This window comes from Girardinichthys multiradiatus, chromosome 3, assembly GCF_021462225.1.
Source record: "Girardinichthys multiradiatus isolate DD_20200921_A chromosome 3, DD_fGirMul_XY1, whole genome shotgun sequence".
Lineage (NCBI taxonomy): Eukaryota > Metazoa > Chordata > Actinopteri > Cyprinodontiformes > Goodeidae > Girardinichthys > Girardinichthys multiradiatus.
In genome coordinates this window covers 2,618,939-2,637,549 of record NC_061796.1, presented here as the reverse complement: position 1 = coordinate 2,637,549, position 18,611 = coordinate 2,618,939, and the positions used below count along the sequence as shown (strand labels likewise).

At 39.1% G+C, this 18,611-nt stretch overlaps 1 protein-coding gene and 1 long non-coding RNA gene across 2 annotated transcripts in view; one reads left to right on the top strand and one right to left on the bottom strand.

The window, feature by feature from the left end:
- The window catches only part of dgat1b (diacylglycerol O-acyltransferase 1b), an 84,988-nt gene extending 83,353 nt beyond the window's left edge, over positions 1-1,635 (bottom strand). Inside the window, exons 1-2 of the mRNA XM_047362210.1 lie at positions 1,351-1,635; positions 1,184-1,269 (exon numbers count right to left, since the gene is read on the bottom strand). Coding sequence (XP_047218166.1) covers positions 1,184-1,236 — 53 coding nt within the window. The 5' untranslated portion in view covers positions 1,237-1,269; positions 1,351-1,635. The remainder of the gene's footprint in view (positions 1-1,183; positions 1,270-1,350) is intronic.
- The window catches only part of LOC124866422, a 63,866-nt gene extending 57,096 nt beyond the window's left edge, over positions 1-6,770 (top strand). The window contains exon 3 of the long non-coding RNA XR_007037805.1: positions 6,626-6,770. This is a non-coding gene — a long non-coding RNA (uncharacterized LOC124866422). The remainder of the gene's footprint in view (positions 1-6,625) is intronic.
- Positions 6,771-18,611: the final 11,841 nt, after the last annotated feature.

Here is an 18,611-nt window from a genome sequence, read left to right as displayed (position 1 = left end):
ACCTGCGGAAGCAGTGGACTGAGTCTGGAGTAGAAACATCCAGAGCCACCGTGCACAGGCATGTGCAGGAAATGGGCTACAGGTGCCGCAATCCCCAGATCAAGCCACTTTTGAACCAGAAACAGCGGCAGAAGCGCCTGACCTGGGCTACAGAGGAGCAGCACTGGACTGTTGCTCAGTGGTCCAAAGTACTTTTTTCGGATGAAAGCAAATTCTGCATGTCATTCGGAAATCAAGGTGCCAGAGTCTGGAGGAAGACTGGGGAGAAGGAAATGCCAAAATGCCAGAAGTCCAGTGTCAAGTACCCACAGTCAGTGATGGTCTGGGGTGCCGTGTCAGCTGCTGGTGTTGGTCCACTGTGTTTTATCAAGGGCAGGGTCATTGCAGCTAGCTATCAGGAGATTTTGGAGCACTTCATGCTTCCATCTGCTGAAAAGCTTTATGGAGATGAAGATTTCATTTTTCAGCACGACCTAGCACCTGCTCACAGTGCCAAAACCACTGGTAAATGGTTTACTGACCATGGTATCACTGTGCTCAATTGGCCTGCCAACTCTCCTGACCTGAACCCCATAGAGAATCTGTGGGATATTGTGAAGAGAACGTTGAGAGACTCAAGACCCAACACTCTGGATGAGCTAAAGGCCGCTATCGAAGCATCCTGGGCCTCCATAAGACCTCAGCAGTGCCACAGGCTGATTGCCTCCATGCCACGCTGCATTGAAGCAGTCATTTCTGCAAAAGGATTCCCAACCAAGTATTGAGTGCATAACTGTACATGATTATTTGAACGTTAACGTTTTTTGTATTAAAAACACTTTTCTTTTATTGGTCGGATGAAATATGCTAATTTTGTGAGATAGGAATTTTGGGTTTTCATGAGCTGTATGCCACAATCATCTGTATTAAGACAATAAAAGACCTGAAATATTTCAGTTAGTGTGCAATGAATCTAAAATATATGAATGTTAAATTTTCATCATGACATTATGGAAAATAATAAACTTTATCACAATATGCTAATTTTTTGAGAAGGACCTGTACATTTTGCCATTTTGCATCTGTTTATTTCTCTTTGTAGTTAAGTATTTTGATGAATTATAGAAATTGATTGGTTGTTATTCACATCCCCTGATCAAGCCAATAAACTATGTATAGATTATAGGAAGTTACAATAAATTACCGTTGGTCAAAGAGGGTACACAGCATCCCCAAGGCAGGTACAAACTGACACATGGTTGGTACGAGGACAGCAAATGGCTCCCTTTCCTACAAAAAATTCAGGTAAGCATTCCCCAAAACTGCAACAGTATGAAATAGCAAAAGAAGATTCAGAAATTGATTTCTTACCTCTGTTTTCCCACTTCTCTTATTGAAGGATTTTGTTTCTCCTTCTGTTGGTAACACATCTCAGACCACACACTTGGCCCTAACTATTTTTTTTCTTGTCTACCCACTTTGCTAGCCTCTCCTCTTCTTCTCCCTACAAGAGCTTGGGGTTGGCTATCAGTATTAGAGTTGAAGAGGCAGCATAGAGGCTGTAAAAATGAGTCCTCCAATGGGGAATACCCACAGCTGTATTAAGATCTCCTCGTCTCACTGTCTTTTAAACCGCTCTTTTTCTCCAGCTAATTGTATTGAAGCCAGCCTGTACATCCCCAGCGAGATCAGGGACTGCTTATTGAATAAGCCTGCATTTACAAAAATATCTCTTTTATCAATCTTTGGGAGAGAAATATGTCTTTCCGCCCTCCCTCCTGCCTCCCTCAATCTGTTACAGTCCTTCTGTACTTTTTTTCTCCATTTTCTGCCTCATCAAAGCTTTGCTGCTTAATTCATTTGCTACGCAACAGGAAAAAAGGACAATGTGACAAAGATTGTGATGATTCTCACAAGGCTTAATCCACAGAGCAATAGGGATTTGTCCTTGTACCGCAGTATCAAGATATGCTTACTCAGAGCATGGTATTTAGAGAGGTGAGGAGCGACATGGTGGATACTTTTCCATTCTTTCAGGCTGTTTTTCATCTGAACCTAAATTATCGAAGAGAAGCACAGCTTGTGAGGCAGCCTCTCGAAGAAGTACAGGTCCTTCTCAAAATATTAGCATATTGTGATAAAGTTCATTATTTTCCATAATGTAATGATAAAAATTTAACATTCATATATTTTAGATTCATTGCACACTAACTGAAATATTTCAGGTATTTTATTGTCTTAATACGGATGATTTTGGCATACAACTCATGAAAACCCAAAATTCCTATCTCACAAAATTAGCATATCATTAAAAGGGTCTCTAAACGAGCTATGAACCTAATCATCTGAATCAACGAGTTAACCCTAAACACCTGCAAAAGATTCCTGGGGCCTTTAAAACTCCCAGCCTGGTTCATCACTCAAAACCCCAATCATGGGTAAGACTGCCGACCTGACTGCTGTCCAAAAGGCCACTATTGACACCCTCAAGCAAGAGGGTAAGACACAGAAAGAAATTTCTGAACGAATAAGCTGTTCCCAGAGTGCTGTATCAAGGCACCTCAGTGGGAAGTCTGTGGGAAGGAAAAAGTGTGGCAGAAAACGCTGCACAACGAGAAGATGTGACCGGACCCTGAGGAAGATTGTGGAGAAGGGCCGATTCCAGACCTTGGGGGACCTGCGGAAGCAGTGGACTGAGTCTGGAGTAGAAACATCCAGAACCACCGTGCACAGGCGTGTGCAGGAAATGGGCTACAGGTGCCGCATTCCCCAGGTCAAGCCACTTTTGAACCAGAAACAGCGGCAGAAGCGCCTGACCTGGGCTACAGAGAAGCAGCACTGGACTGTTGCTCAGTGGTCCAAAGTACTTTTTTTGGATGAAAGCAAATTCTGCATGTCATTCGGAAATCAAGGTGCCAGAGTCTGGAGGAAGACTGGGGAGAAGGAAATGCCAAAATGCCAGAAGTCCAGTGTCAAGTACCCACAGTCAGTGATGGTCTGGGGTGCCGTGTCAGCTGCTGGTGTTGGTCCACTGTGTTTTATCAAGGGCAGGGTCAATGCAGCTAGCTATCAGGAGATTTTGGAGCACTTCATGCTTCCATCTGCTGAAAAGCTTTATGGAGATGAAGATTTCATTTTTCAGCACGACCTGGCACCTGCTCACAGTGCCAAAACCACTGGTAAATGGTTTACTGACCATGGTATCACTGTGCTCAATTGGCCTGCCAACTCTCCTGACCTGAACCCCATAGAGAATCTGTGGGATATTGTGAAGAGAACGTTGAGAGACTCAAGACCCAACATTCTGGATGAGCTAAAGGCTGCTATTGAAGCATCCTGGGCCTCCATAAGACCTCAGCAGTGCTACAGGCTGATTGCCTCCATGCCACGCCGCATTGAAGCAGTCATTTCTGCAAAAGGATTCCCGACCAAGTATTGAGTGCATAACTGTACATGATTATTTGAAGGTTGACGTTTTTTGTATTAAAAACACTTTTCTTTTATTGTTCGGATGAAATATGCTAATTTTGTGAGATAGGAATTTTGGGTTTTCATGAGCTGTATGCCAAAATCATCCATATTAAGACAATAAAAGACCTGAAATATTTCAGTTAGTGTGCAATGAATCTAAAATATATGAATGTTAAATTTTCATCATGACATTGTGGAAAATAATGAACTTTATCACAACATGCTAATATTTTGAGAAGGACCTGTATTCATTGAGGTAAAGCCTGAGCCCACTGGAAGGAATTTACTGAAACATGCCAGTTTTAGCAGCTCATCTCAGGTTCATGTCACACTGCAGGAAGCAGATTTAAAGTGTCACCACCACAGCACACTTTAATAAAGATTTTCATAACCTATTTTTTATGCTTTAATTTCCACTTCTAGCTGTGTCTAACATTTACAATTTATTTGTTTTTATGTGACATTTGAGGTAAAAATTTGTAGGTTTTCAACATTGTTCCCATAGTAAGTGACCACCTCATGTCTAGAAATACATCCATCTGCTAAATCTGATTCTCAAGAACACAGACTTCAGTTCCTCGATGCTTTTGTTGCAGTGGCAGATGCTGGTCTTTCAGGGAGGGGAAGCTCAATGTCAAGATCGCTGATTCGATCATTTCGCTGTCAATCAAAAAGTGATTCAGCCTCAGACAGATCATCCAATCATCATGCAGAAGCTGAGCGTTCGGGCCAGCCGAGGCCAGCCCACTTCCCCATAGACCCCCAGAGACGCTGAGCGTCCGATGGGTGGGACAAAGACCAGCATTTATCCAATGACTCGTCTCGTTTCACTGCAGCAGAGGGTGCCCCATATACCCCCAGAGATGTTGAGCGTCCGATGGGAGGGACAAGCCCAGCATCTTTGCTTTGTTATTGAACTCACTGTTTAAAGCACTGTGAAGCGAGTGTGAGTGAGAGGAAAGCCGCATCGTTACCATCGTTATCTTAGAGCAATCGCCACTGTTTTGTTGTGATTATGAATATGAACATTAATACTTTCATATTTAATTAAATAATATTCCGGTCTGTTAAGGGTTGTCCTGTGAATACCAGCCCAATAAGGCGGTGGTTTTAGGACAAAATTGAAAGGGATGAGCCAAGCCCTGGCATTATTGAACAGCAAAACTCTGTACACACACAGAGTGAATTCACACAATTTCTTAAAATACAAGAATTTATAAACAAAAATGAGTCAACCCAAAGTCAAACATATTTCAATCAACAAACTCTTTACTATGCTAAACCAATCCAACTAAACTACCAAACAGAATGAAAGAATAAGGAAGACTAATGGGCTATGTACAATATGAACAAGTTGATCAAAGATGGTTGAAAACCATGACTGAAAGAGTGGTGCAACATTATCATGCAATGTTTATGTTTGAGAACCAAGGATTATCTTGAAGAATCTTGAAATGAAGTTAAGTTAGTCTTGGAACTAACTTAAGCAATAATTGGTATACCTTTAAACAAACATTCACAATGCGAGATCAGATAAAACATTATTTTAAAAAAATTATATTTTAAAGAATGATTTGCTGAATAAAACCAAACTTCTGGATGACCAATTCTCAACGGTGTTTAATTAGCTGCTTTTATTTTTTGAAATAATATTTATGGAAACATTATTAAGAAAATATTAAAATGATATTTAAGGAAATATTATTCTGAATAAGAACCAAATCTTTCTGGAGAAATGGGGCTTAATGGTGTTTACTTAGTTATCAAGTTTAGTAAAACAATATTTAGAGAAATATTTCCTAGATTGAAAACTAACAACCTGCTTGGGTAAATGATCTTTAGCTGACTCATAGTAGGCAAGCACGTGTTCTTTGCTGTTAGCGGTTGGGGCTAACAAAAGAAACTTGTAGCTTATCATCAGAATCAAACACATACCTGTTGTATTGCGGTACCTTTGTCCTTCCTTCAGACTGGGAAAAACTGCTCCACTCGGTGTTGTAGAGACTGGGTCTCTGCTGGGAACTCCCTTGGGTCCCAACACTTTTTTTTTTTTTTATCCAAAAAATGTTAACCCCAGAAACCAATTGAAAATCAAAGTTAATTTTAAACCTGACATTTACATTCTTGGTTAAATTAATATTATGAGGGGAGATTTTTACTCCACCTAGATGCACTAAATGATGAGCTGCTGAGATGGCAGCCAACTGAATGAGGTGGCTGAGAATAACAGAAATGTGGTGTGGTGTAGTTAGGGGAAGTACAGCTTTTGTCCGCGATCTGTCTAACAGGTAGCACAGAGGACCCGAAATTTCAGCCGGACACAACAGATAAGATTCAAAAGGTTTATTGAAAGCTCTGAGTGACGTTCGGCAGGAAACCACCAGTGGCAGGCCCAGGAACCTCCGAGGGCAGACAGACTGGTTAGTGGATGAGCAGAACTAAGAATGATAAACTCAGAAATAAAGCCACTAACTAACCTTCTCAGAATCCGTGGGAGAATAAGGAAACTGAATTTCAGCTCCTCATTGTGATGGTCTGTTGACAGCCAAACAACGTCATATAGGTTTTCAGGTTTGCAAACCCATTGAATAGGCAGAGTGTGGCGGTAACGGGACAGAAACTGGGTCAGAGCTGGGCAAGCAGAATCGGAGGCAGACAGAGATGGTGCCAACAAACAGTCCAGAATCATAACAATCTGTCTCTCTAAAGACCTCTTGCATCCAACAAATGGTTCTTCTTTTGGTTTTACCAAATTAAGCCGGGTGCCACTGCATTCATTACAAAGAGTTGGTTTTTAAAGTCCTAAGGGAAGAACTGAGGATCCATAGCTGACTGGGTTCGGTGAAGGTAAGGTGGGTAGTGGTGACTTTGCCGTTTCAACCGTTTCATTCCCGATTACCGATTGTCAGGTGGGGCAGGTGAGGGTGACCACGTAGGTAACTTGTGGTAAATTGGTTGTACACAGAAGACCAGATGAAAGATCTTGTTGGGGTTACCAGTAAGTAACCTGAGGATTGAGAGAATGTTTTGGTAGAAGCATGGGTAAACACCAGGTTAGAGATTCTAGGGGACAGAGAAACAGAATATAGGTAAATCAAATTCCCAAGAAACATAATAACAATTGGATAATAAAAGGCAAATACTGACAGTCTTGCTGGTTTTCTTATGCCAACAGCACAACACGAGTGGCACCACCCTCAAAGGTGACCAGGAGCCCAGGAAGAGTGGGAAAGAGAAGAGGGAAAAAAGCCACACATCGCAGTCAAGAACCCTTCTGGAATTAGGACACTTTCTCTCAATGAGAGACATCTCTGCAACATGCTGAGGAGATTTCTACAGGTTTGGCAATGTATAAGATGATTTGGTAATGTATGCAATGTTTTGCAATTAACTTAGGGTTTACAGACAAACACAAAATCTTGTACAAATTCGATACAAAGTCCAGTCGGGTTTATGCAGAGATTTTCATTTACAAATGCAGACCAACTGAAACACTTCAATGCATGAGTGAAAAGCTTCATTTAGGATGTCAACTATTTGTGTAAAGTAGCTACAATGTACTTTGTGTTAAAAAATAGAATGTTTTATTTTTAATGGGGAATATAACTTATCTCCAACAATCTTCATCCTGATTCCTAAATGTTCTCTCAATGCTGTAGGCATAAAAGTAGTTTATAGGATTTATGGCACAATCAAAAGCTTAAATACTGTCTCACGATTCCTGATATAAATTCCATTGAGTATAGCTGAGCCCAAGGACAGGAAGCTAATTTATTTCAGCTTAACTTTTAAATTAGAGTTAGAGACCTTGCTGGTGAAACTTCTTCAAACAGCCAACAACCTTGGGTGGTCAACATAAATAATTAGAGTCAAACAAAGGTGAAATGTCGTTACATTTGTTAAAGGAGATGGTTGCATGAAAATTTGAAAGCAGAAATGAAGTAAATTGTTGCTTTTGCACATGAATCAATGCCAGCGCTGAGCCAACAACCTTGACAGGTTTGTGTATTTATAAGTCAAAGTCAGCGTCTGGAATGTGACTTTAAGCCAAGGAGATGTTGGAGTAAAGCGCTGCCATCCGTTCATGTGTAAGTCAAATTAAGCCAAGTTAGTTTGACTGATATGGATATTACTGGGCTGGATATTAGCATAGAAGCAGGGTTTTTCCATATTCATGCTGATTATTTTGGTGTCTCATACACAAAGCAAGATAAAATATTGCCTGCTCAACAGTGAGGCACCAATCATCATCTTTGATGTGAAGCCTTGCATACAGAGAGGGTGAAAAGGAAGGAGGGCTAGTGTTTGTTGAAAAAAGGGAGCAGAACAAAAAAATGCAGATGAAGTGAACAAGAGAGAAACTCAGAGGAAAGTGAGAATGGCTCAGTCACAGAGTAAGACGACAAGAGGGAGAATCAAAAGAGCGTGAGTTCTGGTCAAGATGCAAAGTGTTTTTGTCCATGGGGACATTATCATCCAGATACCATTATAAATGGTATCTGGAGAGGACTAGAAGAGTTTCCCTTTCTTTGTCTCTTTTAATCACGACCGCTTAGGCTGTGGGAACCAGCCTCATTTGGGCGAGGACAGTGCTAATTAGATGCCATGTTACTGCAAATCTCAACGGAGTCAACACCTCTGCATGGCATGATTACACTCTGTTTCTGTCTCACAAACAGAAACCTTTAACCATTTTTCAGCATGCAAATTTATAATAGCATTGCACATAAACAGTGCTTGTTCTATTATTAAAGATTAAGAGAGGGCAATAATTTTCCCAATCTTGTACTTCAAATTTTAATTAACTTTCTGCTACCTTTAACTTTTTTCACATTGCTACATTACAGTACTATCCACTTTCTTAGACTAATGTTACAGTTAAACAACTAGCTAAAGTCTGTTATCATTGTTAACTTGGTTTCAATTGCTGCCTTTGGGAAAAGGTGTTCGGCTCTATGTAAAAATATCCCTTTCCATAACGGTTCCATAACAAAGCATGAGTCTATAAATAAACCTATACGAGGCTATACTCCACTAGGAAGGCTTTCCATAAGGATTTACTCCTTTAGATCACTGAAAATGGCGTAATTGGCTTGGAGTTTAAAATTCATTCAAAAAGGTATTTACCAAGCTTGAACTCTAGCCAAACGACTTATAAATATTTACAGTTTATTGTAAAATGCATTGACATGCATATAGCTCTATGAATGGCTCAAGATATTGGATTTTCCCTACTTTGCCAAATAAAGGGGCTCATAGATGTACACTAAAAGGAGCCAAAACTACATGGACAAGATAAACAGTTGGCCAAATGTTCGTTGTTCCAACAGGATAATGATGCCAGACAGAAATCAAAACAGGTTTTGCGATGGAGAATACAGGCTATCATTAGGCTGCTAGAATATCACTTTCAAAGCCCCAACCTCAACTGAATTAAAAAAGGTTTATACTATGCTTTAAAAGCTTTGCCAGTTTGAGGAAATGAACTAATTTGAATGATGTCTACAAACTCTGCCTAGAAAAGTGGTCAAATGTCCAACCAGTATTAGGCCAAATGTTGTTCAAGGATTAGGGGCTAAAATATTTCTATATATTTAAAATAAACAACAAAAATCACTAATTATTGTTTAAAGAACCATAGTTTTAGATTTAAATGTGAATGTCATTGTTTTACAATGACAAAAAACACTTACACTTGCAAACATTGTGTTTTCTTCCCAGATTTCTTTTTCTCTGTTTTGGCAATTTGTTGTTTTTCTCACATTGCATCTGTTTTGCTCCATCACCTCTGTCTTCTTCTAAAGAACCTGATGATCCTCCCCCCGCTCACATGCAAACTCCTTTCTCCTTTTCTTTCTCGGTTACTCTGATGAAGACGTCATTGTCAGACTGCATCTTGGAAGTCAGTCTTCAGCTCTGTCTTTGGGAATCAGCTGTGGTAATTTACATCCTCATTTTAGTCTGTCATTACATCTTACCATGTACGTTTCTATGTTTCTGGCTCTTTTTATTGTTCTAGCCATTTAAATGACTTTTGCGGTAGAGTAGTTTATTTGTAGGGCCAATTAAATCCAGAGAAGAAACATCTATAAAAGAAGAATAATTTAACATTTCTTTATCTTGCAAAATATTAAAATCTCTTGTGTTTGTGAGGCTTTATTTGCATCTTAGAAGAAGGGAATTAAATATAAATTTTAAAAGAATTTAATAAAAAAAATGCAGTGTATAGGCAAAACAGAAGAAAACTGAATCATTTCTTAATTTTGTTAATGGGAATCTGTTGCAGGAGGGGAGTTAGGACGAAAGATGAGATAAGAAAGAAAGGCATAAAGAAAGGCATAAAGAAAGAAAGAAAGAAAGAAAGAAAGAAAGAAAGAAAGAAAGAAAGAAAGAAAGAAAGAAAGGCATAAAGAAAGAAAGAAAGAAAGAAAGAAAGAAAGAAAGAAAATACTAATTGAAACATTTAACCACCTTTGCAAAGAGCAAACACTATTTCACTTCAGAGACTTTCATGCTGTAAGAGTGCAAATATGGCAATGCATAGGTCAGGTGGAAAAAGACTTTCAACAAAAGATTACTCTTTGTGCCTTTTGATCCAATATCAGTACTTCATATTGGGCATTTGTATTCTGGTAACATCACTAACATTTTTCTCCACTTAAGTAAACCAAATAATTAACGAAAATAGAGCTCTTAGATAGTATGAGCTGTTGGCATTGGTAAAGCTTTCTGATCATAAGATTTGCTTCCTTAAACTATATAATCAACATTGATAATTAATCAAAGAAACAACTTTACCAATAATGTTTCCAGTTTAAACTGCAGGCTAACAGTTTGGATCAACTTTAGGTTTATGTTCACAATGGTTTTCTTAAAAACCACTACACATTCTATGGATTTTGGGGTGTATTTCCTGGATGATTAGGTTTTGTTTTCATTTATATTCAACATTTTACCTTAATTTGCCTTCATCTGTACATTGATGTTACCACCAGAACATTGCTTAATAAATTTTACGGTTGAGAAAAATTGCAAGAGTCAAAAATTAAGCGCTGAAGTAAATCAAACCTTAAACAAATCAGTTATTATATCATATATGCTATGCTGTTGTTAAAGACAGAGGAGGTATCTTTAAAGAAAACATAATAGTGTAAGCACAAAAAACAAACAAATAGATCTTTATTTATTAATCATGTTGATACAGCAATGAAACTGTAATGGTTTTTTGTGCAAATTTGATCTTGCTTACACACTTTTGGCCTGTAGTTTATGTGTCCTCGGGAACAACTTGCATCAATAAGATAAACTATTGTAGTAAAGGTACATCTTTAAAAGCAAGACAATCATTGAAAAGTGAAATTACTTTGACAGTTCAGTTCAAAATGTTTGTATTTCATATGAATTCACTCTGAGTGATACCTCATCAGCAGCCATTCAGCTCTGCAGAGGCCTGGTAACGAGCCATTCATTTAATTCAGTTTGATTTATTCAAAAGTTGCACGATTGTAGTTCTTGAGAACAGGAGTTTGGCACCAACAGGTGAATGTTAAAGAAGCAGGTTGTTCACACAGTTCTGTATCCAGGATTATTAATGGAAAGTTGAGTAGAAGAAAAGAGGTACAAAAACAACATCCAGCCATGAGGACTGTGAAGCAAAATCCATTCAAGTTTGGTGTAGATTTATAAGGCATGGACTGTGAGTGAAAGCTTCAAGAGCCACAAGACACAAAGATGGATCAAGGAGTTGGGCCACAACTGTCGTATACCTTGTCTTACAATGCCACTGAACCAGAGATAACATCAGTGTTTTGCCTGGGCTAAGGAGAAAAAGGACTGGAGTGTTGTGAAGTCCTCTTTTGAGATGAAAGCAATTTTTGCATTTCATTTGTAAATCAGGTCCTAGAATCTGGAGGAAGAGTAGAGAAGCATTGAATCCACATTGCTTCAGGTCCAAGGTAAAGTTTCCAAAGTCAGGGATTATTTAGTGTGCTATGTCACCTGCTGCTATTGATACACTTTGTTTTCAGAAGTTCAAAGTCAACATAGCCATCTACCAGGACATTTTCGAGCACTTATTGGTTCCCTCTTATGACAGGTTTTTATGGAGATGCTGATTTCTTTTTCCAGCACGGCTTGACACGTACTCACCTTGCCTAGAGTAACCAATAACTGCTTTAATTACCATTGGGTCACTGTGAAAAACTGATGGAATATTGTCAAGAGGAAAATGAGAGAGAATAGGCTCAACAATGCAGACGTGCTTCTTTTACACCTATGTTGTACAGTACAATGCATGCTTTCCAGAAAGTTGATATTTCTGTGTTAACGTTTTTTTTTTTATTGATCATATGAGAAACTAGGTTTTGGTTTTCATCAGGTGAAATAAAAAAAAAATTTGAAAGGTATCACTTAAATATCAGTTTGACTTCTTGTACTGAATTATTAAAACAAAATAACTTTTTGATGACAAGTTTACTGAGACATACAGTACAGACCAAAAGTTTGGACACACTTTCTCATTCAAAGAGTTTTCTTTATTTTCATGACTATGAATATTGTAGCTTCACACTGAAGGAATCAAAACTATGAATTAACACATGTGGAATTATATACTGAACAAAAAAGTGTGAAACAACTGAAAATATGTCTTATATTCTAGGTTCTTCAAAGTAGCCACCTTTTGCTTTGATTACTGCTCCGCACATTCTTGGCATTCTGTTGATGAGCTTTTTTTTTTTAGAAGTTTTATTTGGTAGGGACAGATACAATAAACAAAGATCATTATGCAAAATAATCTGATGCCTGTATCAGAGTGCTTATAGCCATAGCTAATTCGCAGCACCTGTCCCTTGAAGGGCTTTTAACAGTTAAAATAAATAAAAAGTAAAAACAATTACTATAAATGCAATCAGAAATGTCCAGAAACCAGTTAGTACTAATAAATTCACTGTAATTAAATTAACACATCCACTCAAGATCAATCAAATGTGTGCCTCATTTATACAGTTATGCATTTCATATGTCATGGCCACACAGCTGCTGCTGTGTGAGCCAGGATTTTGCTCGTTTTTTGAAAGCGGACAGGCTACTCAAAGTCTTAATATTAACAGGAAGACCATTCCACAGGTTGGTTCCTTTCACAGAAAAGACATTTTTGCAAAAGATGTTTTACAAAATAGAAATGTACAGTTTCCACATGTAGCAGCTCTCGTTAACCTGGAGGTGTCCAGTCTGTTAACAACTTTACAAAGTGGCTCAGGTGCAAGTCCAATCAAACATTTAAAAATCAACTTTATATAGGTAAGATTAACAAAATTCACAAAATTTAAGAATTTGTATTTATTTAAGATGTGACAGTGATGAAATCGAATGGGCTTTTTATCAAAAATTTTTAAAGTCCTATTATAAAGCCTTTCGATAGGCTTTAAGGTAGTTTGACTGGTCTGAGACCAAACAGCAGTGCAGTACAACAGATGTGACAGGATCACTGTATTCAAAAAGACATGAGCACATTCTAATGTCAGACAGCTCCTGATCATTCTGAAACTGTTCATATTTGCCTTCATTGTTCTTACAATGCTTTTAATGTGACTTTTGAAATTTAACTGAGGATCTAATAATACTCCTAAATATTTTTCTTGTTCTACATGTTCAATTGGTTCTCCATTTATTCTGATGTTTAGATCGTTTGTTGTCCGAGTTCTTTGTAAAGAGAAATACATAGATTTGGTTTTCTTCAAGTTTAATGTCAAATAGGATTTGTTTAACCAATACGATACTTTCTCTAGACCTTTGGTCAATGTGCTGCTGACAGGTGAAGGGTTTTTACCAGGCACATAAACAACAGTGTCATCAGTGTACATCTGAAGGCTAGCTTCAGGACACACTTCAGGCAAGTCATTCACATACAGGCTGAAGAGAATTGGCCCCAGTATGGTTCCCTGAGGAATTCCGGTTTTAATTTCACATGGAGCAGATTTTACATGATCAATAACTACACATTGTTCTCGGCCCTGCAGATATGACTTAAACCATGATAGTGCCTGATGTGACATATTAAAAGATGACAATTTTGAAATAAGATGACTGTCGTGTACGGTATCAAATGCCTTCTTTAAGTCCAGGAATACTGCACCCACAATATTTCCTTTGTCAAGCGACTGCACAATGCTTGCCAATAATGCGCAGATAGCAGATTCAGTAGAATGGTTTTGTCTAAAACCATACTGTTTAGGGTGTATATACTGGTGTGTTTCTAAATATTGAGTTAGTTGTTCTGGAACTATTTTGTCTAATATGTTTGACATCACTGGAACTAGACTTATTGGTCGATAGTTACTGACATCTGTGGTATTCTCAGACTTAAAGATGGGTTTAACTAATGCTTTTTTCCAAGCATCTGGAAATGTTCCAGTTTTAACAGAAACATTTATAATGTGGGTTAAAGGCTGGATTAAAGTGTGAGCGTACTTTTTTAGAAACGCTGCATCTATGCTATACATGTCTTTAGATAGAGTGGTATTCAGATCTGCAATAGCTTTCAAGACCGTTGCCTGATCCATTTCTCCAATTTTGAAAGAATTCTCATCTGATGCTGATATTATATTTAAATTATTACTACTAAGCTCATCATCTGAAAATTTAGAAGCAAGATCTTGTACAGATTTAATGAAATATTGATTGAAAGTGTTTGCAACTTCAACAGATTCTGATATATTTTTTTCTTCAAATTTTTATTCATATGAGTTATTTGTATTTGCATTAGGTTTGGTTAAACTATTTATTTTTTTCCACATTGTTTTATAATTTCCTTTGGATTCAGTTAGAATTTTTATATAATAGTTAGCTTTTGAGGGCTGCATGGTGGTGCAGTTGGTAGCACTGTTGCCTTGCAGCAAGAAGGTCCTGGGTTTGATTCCCAGCCTGGGGTCTTTCTGCATGGAGTTTGCATGTTCTCCCCGTGCATGCGTGGGTTCTCACTGGGTACTCTGGCTTCCTCCCACAGTCCAAAGACATGTCTGTTAGGTTAATTGGTCACTCTAAATTGACCTTAGGTGTATGAATGAGTGTGTGCATGGTTGTTTGTGTGTTGCCCTGTGATGGACTGGTGATCTGTCCAGGGTGTACCCTGCCTCTTGCCCATAGACTGCTGGAGATAGGCACCAGCTCCCCCGCGACCCACTATGGAATAAGCAGTAGAAAATGAATGTTTGAGTTGCGTACTTCTTTTACTACTTGATTTCGTAAACCTTTAAATATCCTCAGGTCTGTATCATAGCTGGTCTTAAGATATGTTCTTAGGGCAAAGTCCCTTTTTTTAATAGTTGTCGCACTGCCTCACTTACCCATGGAAGCCGTCTTTTTCTTTGTGGCCTTTTACATGGTTTTAAAAACTTATCTAAAACATTACTCATTATAGAAGTAACTATATTGCAACAGTCATTTGCTTGACTATGTTTTACAACTTCATCCCACTTAATGTTTGTTAACTCGCTCTCAAAATTGATGAGGTCCTTGTGGGGAATTGTTAACTTATATTCGGTTACCTGCTTTTTTGAGAGTTTTCTGGAAGCTAATATCATGTTATGATCTGATAGGCCACACACCAGATTTTATATTTTTGAAATTCTTTCAGGTTTATTGGAAAAAACTAAATCTATTGCTGTCTTTGATGTTTTTATTAGACGAGTGGGTCCCTTTATAAATTGATGAAAATCAAATTTTTATGTTAATTCTTTAAGCTGTTTCCTATTGGATTTATCCAACCAGTTAACATTGAAATCCCCGTAACAGATCACTTCTCTGTTGTGTTTAAATGCTTTGATTTGTTTTTCTAAATTTTGATAAAAGGTTTGTGGGCAACTAGATGGTGGCTTATACAATACAAGGATGTCAAACATCATGCGTGGGGATAAAGCCACATTTACACATATATTTTAAAGTGATAAAGTTTCATCTAGTTGGGTCTCCTTGGTCTTAAAAGAGTCTTTATTATAAACCATAACACCACCTCCTCTGCCAGTAATCCTATCCTTTCTGTAACACTTATATCCAGGAACATCTATCATTGAGGTTGGAATTCTGTCTTCAAGAGGTAGTCGCCTGAAATGGTTTTCCAACAGTCTTGAAGGAGTTCCCAGAGATGCTTAGCACTTGTTGGCCCTTTTGCCTTCACTCTGCAGTCCAGCTCAGCCCAAACCATCTCGATTGGGTTCAGGTCCGGTGACTGTGGAGGCCAGGTCCTCTGGCGCAGCACCCCATCAGTTTCCTTCTTGGTCAAATAGCACTTACACAGCCTGGAGGTGTGTTTGGGGTCATTGTCCTGTTGAAAAATAAATGATGGTCCAACTAAACGCAAACCGGATGGAATAGCATGCCGATGCAAGATGCTGTGGTAGCCATGCTGGTTCAGTATGCCTTCAATTTTGAATAAATCCCCAACAGTGTCACCAGCAAAGCACCCCCACACCATCACACCTCCTCCTCCATGCTTCACGGTGGGAAACAGGTATGTAGAGTCCATCCGTTCACCTCTTCTGCGCCGCACAAAGACACGGTGGTTGGAACCAAAGATCTCAAACTTGGACTCATCAGACCAAAGCACAGATTTCCACTGGTCTAATGTCCATTCCTTGTGTTCTTTAGCCCAAACAAGTCTCTTCTGCTTGTTTCCTGTCCTCAGCAGTGGTTTCCTAGCAGCTATTTTACCATGAAGACCTAATTCACACAGTCTCCTCTTAACAGTTGTTCTAGAGATGTGTCTGCTGCTAGAACTCTGTGTGGCATTGACCTGTTCTCTAATCTGAGCTGCTGTTAACCTGCGATTTCTGAGGCTGGTGACCCGGATGAACTTATCGTCCGCAGCAGAGGTGACTCTTGGTCGCGGTCCTCATGTGAGCCAGTTTCTTTGTAGCACTTGATGGTTTTTGCGACTTCACTTGGGGACACTTTCAAAGTTTTCCCAATTGTTCAGACTGACTGACTTTCATTTATTAAAGTAAAGATGGCCGCTCGTTTTTCTTTACTTAGCTGCTTTTTTCTTGCCATAATACAAATTCTAACAGCCTATTCAGTAGGACTATCAGCTGTGTACTGTATCCACCTCCTGCACAGCACAACTGATGGTCCCAACCCCAATTATAAGGCTTGAAATCCCACTTATTAAACCTGACAGGGCACACCTGTGAAGTGAAAACCATTTCAGGTGACTACCTCTTGAAGCTCATCAACAGAATGCCAAGAGTGTGCAGAGTAGTAATCAAAGCAAAAGGTGGCTATTTTGAAGAACCTAGAATATAAGACATATTTTCAGTTGTTTCTCACTTTTTTGTTCAGTATATAATTCCACATGTGTTAATTCATAGTTTCGATGCCTTCAGTGTGAAGCTACAATATTCATAGTTATGAAAATAAAGAAAACTCTTTGAATGAGAAGGTATGTCCAAACATTTGGTCTGTACTGTACCTGCAGAACCAAATACACGTATTTTATCAAAAATCCATTTCTTTAACTTTTAAGATGCTGTACTTATTTCTCCAAAAGTTTAACTGTATAAATTGTAAAAAGACACCCTCCTGTGATTTAGCTTTAGTTTAACTTTAACTGTGATTTTGGAAATCACTTAACCTTCAATATCCCAAACACCAAAAACTCTCAGCAGTAGAACCTCCTGAGCTGAACAGTGCTAAGTTTTCCTTTCCCAGTTGCTATCTTAAAAAATCCAGGGTTAAAGCAGCTCTTTTTTCTTGAAAAAACTTGAAAACAGCACAGATAATAATGTCATAGTGATATCATATCCACCTACCTTTTCAGTGTAGCTGAAGGTCACTTATCAGCACTGCTTATGTCCAATACATACAGGTCCTTCTCAAAATATTAGCATATTGTGATAAAGTTCATTATTTTCCATAATGTCATGATGAAAATTTAACATTCATATATTTTAGATTCATTGCACACTAACTGAAATATTTCAGGTCTTTTATTGTCTTAATACAGATGATTTTGGCATACAGCTCATGAAAACCCAAAATTCCTATCTCACAAAATTAGCATATCATTAAAAGGGTCTCTAAACGAGCTATGAACCTAATCATCTGAATCAACGAGTTAACTCTAAACACCTGCAAATGATTCCTGGGGCCTTTAAAACTCCCAGCCTGGTTCATCACTCAAAACCCCAATCATGGGTAAGACTGCCGACCTGACTGCTGTCCAGAAGGCCACTCAAGCAAGAGGGTAAGACACAGAAAGAAATTTCTGAACGAATAAGCTGTTCCCAAGGTGCTGTATCAAGGCACCTCAGTGGGAAGTCTGTGGGAAGGAAAAAGTGTGGCAGAAAACGCTGCTCAACGAGAAGAGGTGACCGGATCCTGAGGAAGATTGTGGAGAAGGGCCGATTCCAGACCTTGGGGGACCTGCGGAAGCAGTGGACTGAGTCTGGAGTAGAAACATCCAGAACCACCGTGCACAGGCGTGTGCAGGAAATGGGCTACAGGTGCCGCATTCCCCAGGTCAAGCCACTTTTGAACCAGAAACAGCGGCAGAAGCGCCTGACCTGGGCTACAGAGAAGCAGCACTGGACTGTTGCTCAGTGGTCCAAAGTACCTTTTTTGGATGAAAGCAAATTCTGCATGTCATTCGGAAATCAAGGTGCCAGAGTCTGGAGGAAGACTGGGGAGAAGGAAATGCCAAAATGCCAGAAGTCCAGTGTCAAGTACCCACAGTCAGTGATGGTCTGGGGTGCCGTGTCAGCTGCTGGTGTTGGTCCACTGTGTTTTATCAAGGGCAGGGTCAATGGAGCTAGCTATCAGGAGATTTTGGAGCACTTCATGCTTCCATCTGCTGAAAAGCTTTATGGAGATGAAGATTTCATTTTTCAGCACGACCTGGCACCTGCTCACAGTGCCAAAACCACTGGTAAATGGTTTAGTGACCATGGTATCACTGTGCTCAATTGGCCTGCCAACTCTCCTGACCTGAACCCCATAGAGAATCTGTGGGATATTGTGAAGAGAACGTTGAGAGACTCAAGACCCAACACTCTGGATGAGCTAAAGGCCGCTATCGAAGCATCCTGGGCCTCCATAAGACCTCAGCAGTGCCACAGGCTGATTGCCTCCATGCCACGCCGCATTGAAGCAGTCATTTCTGCAAAAGG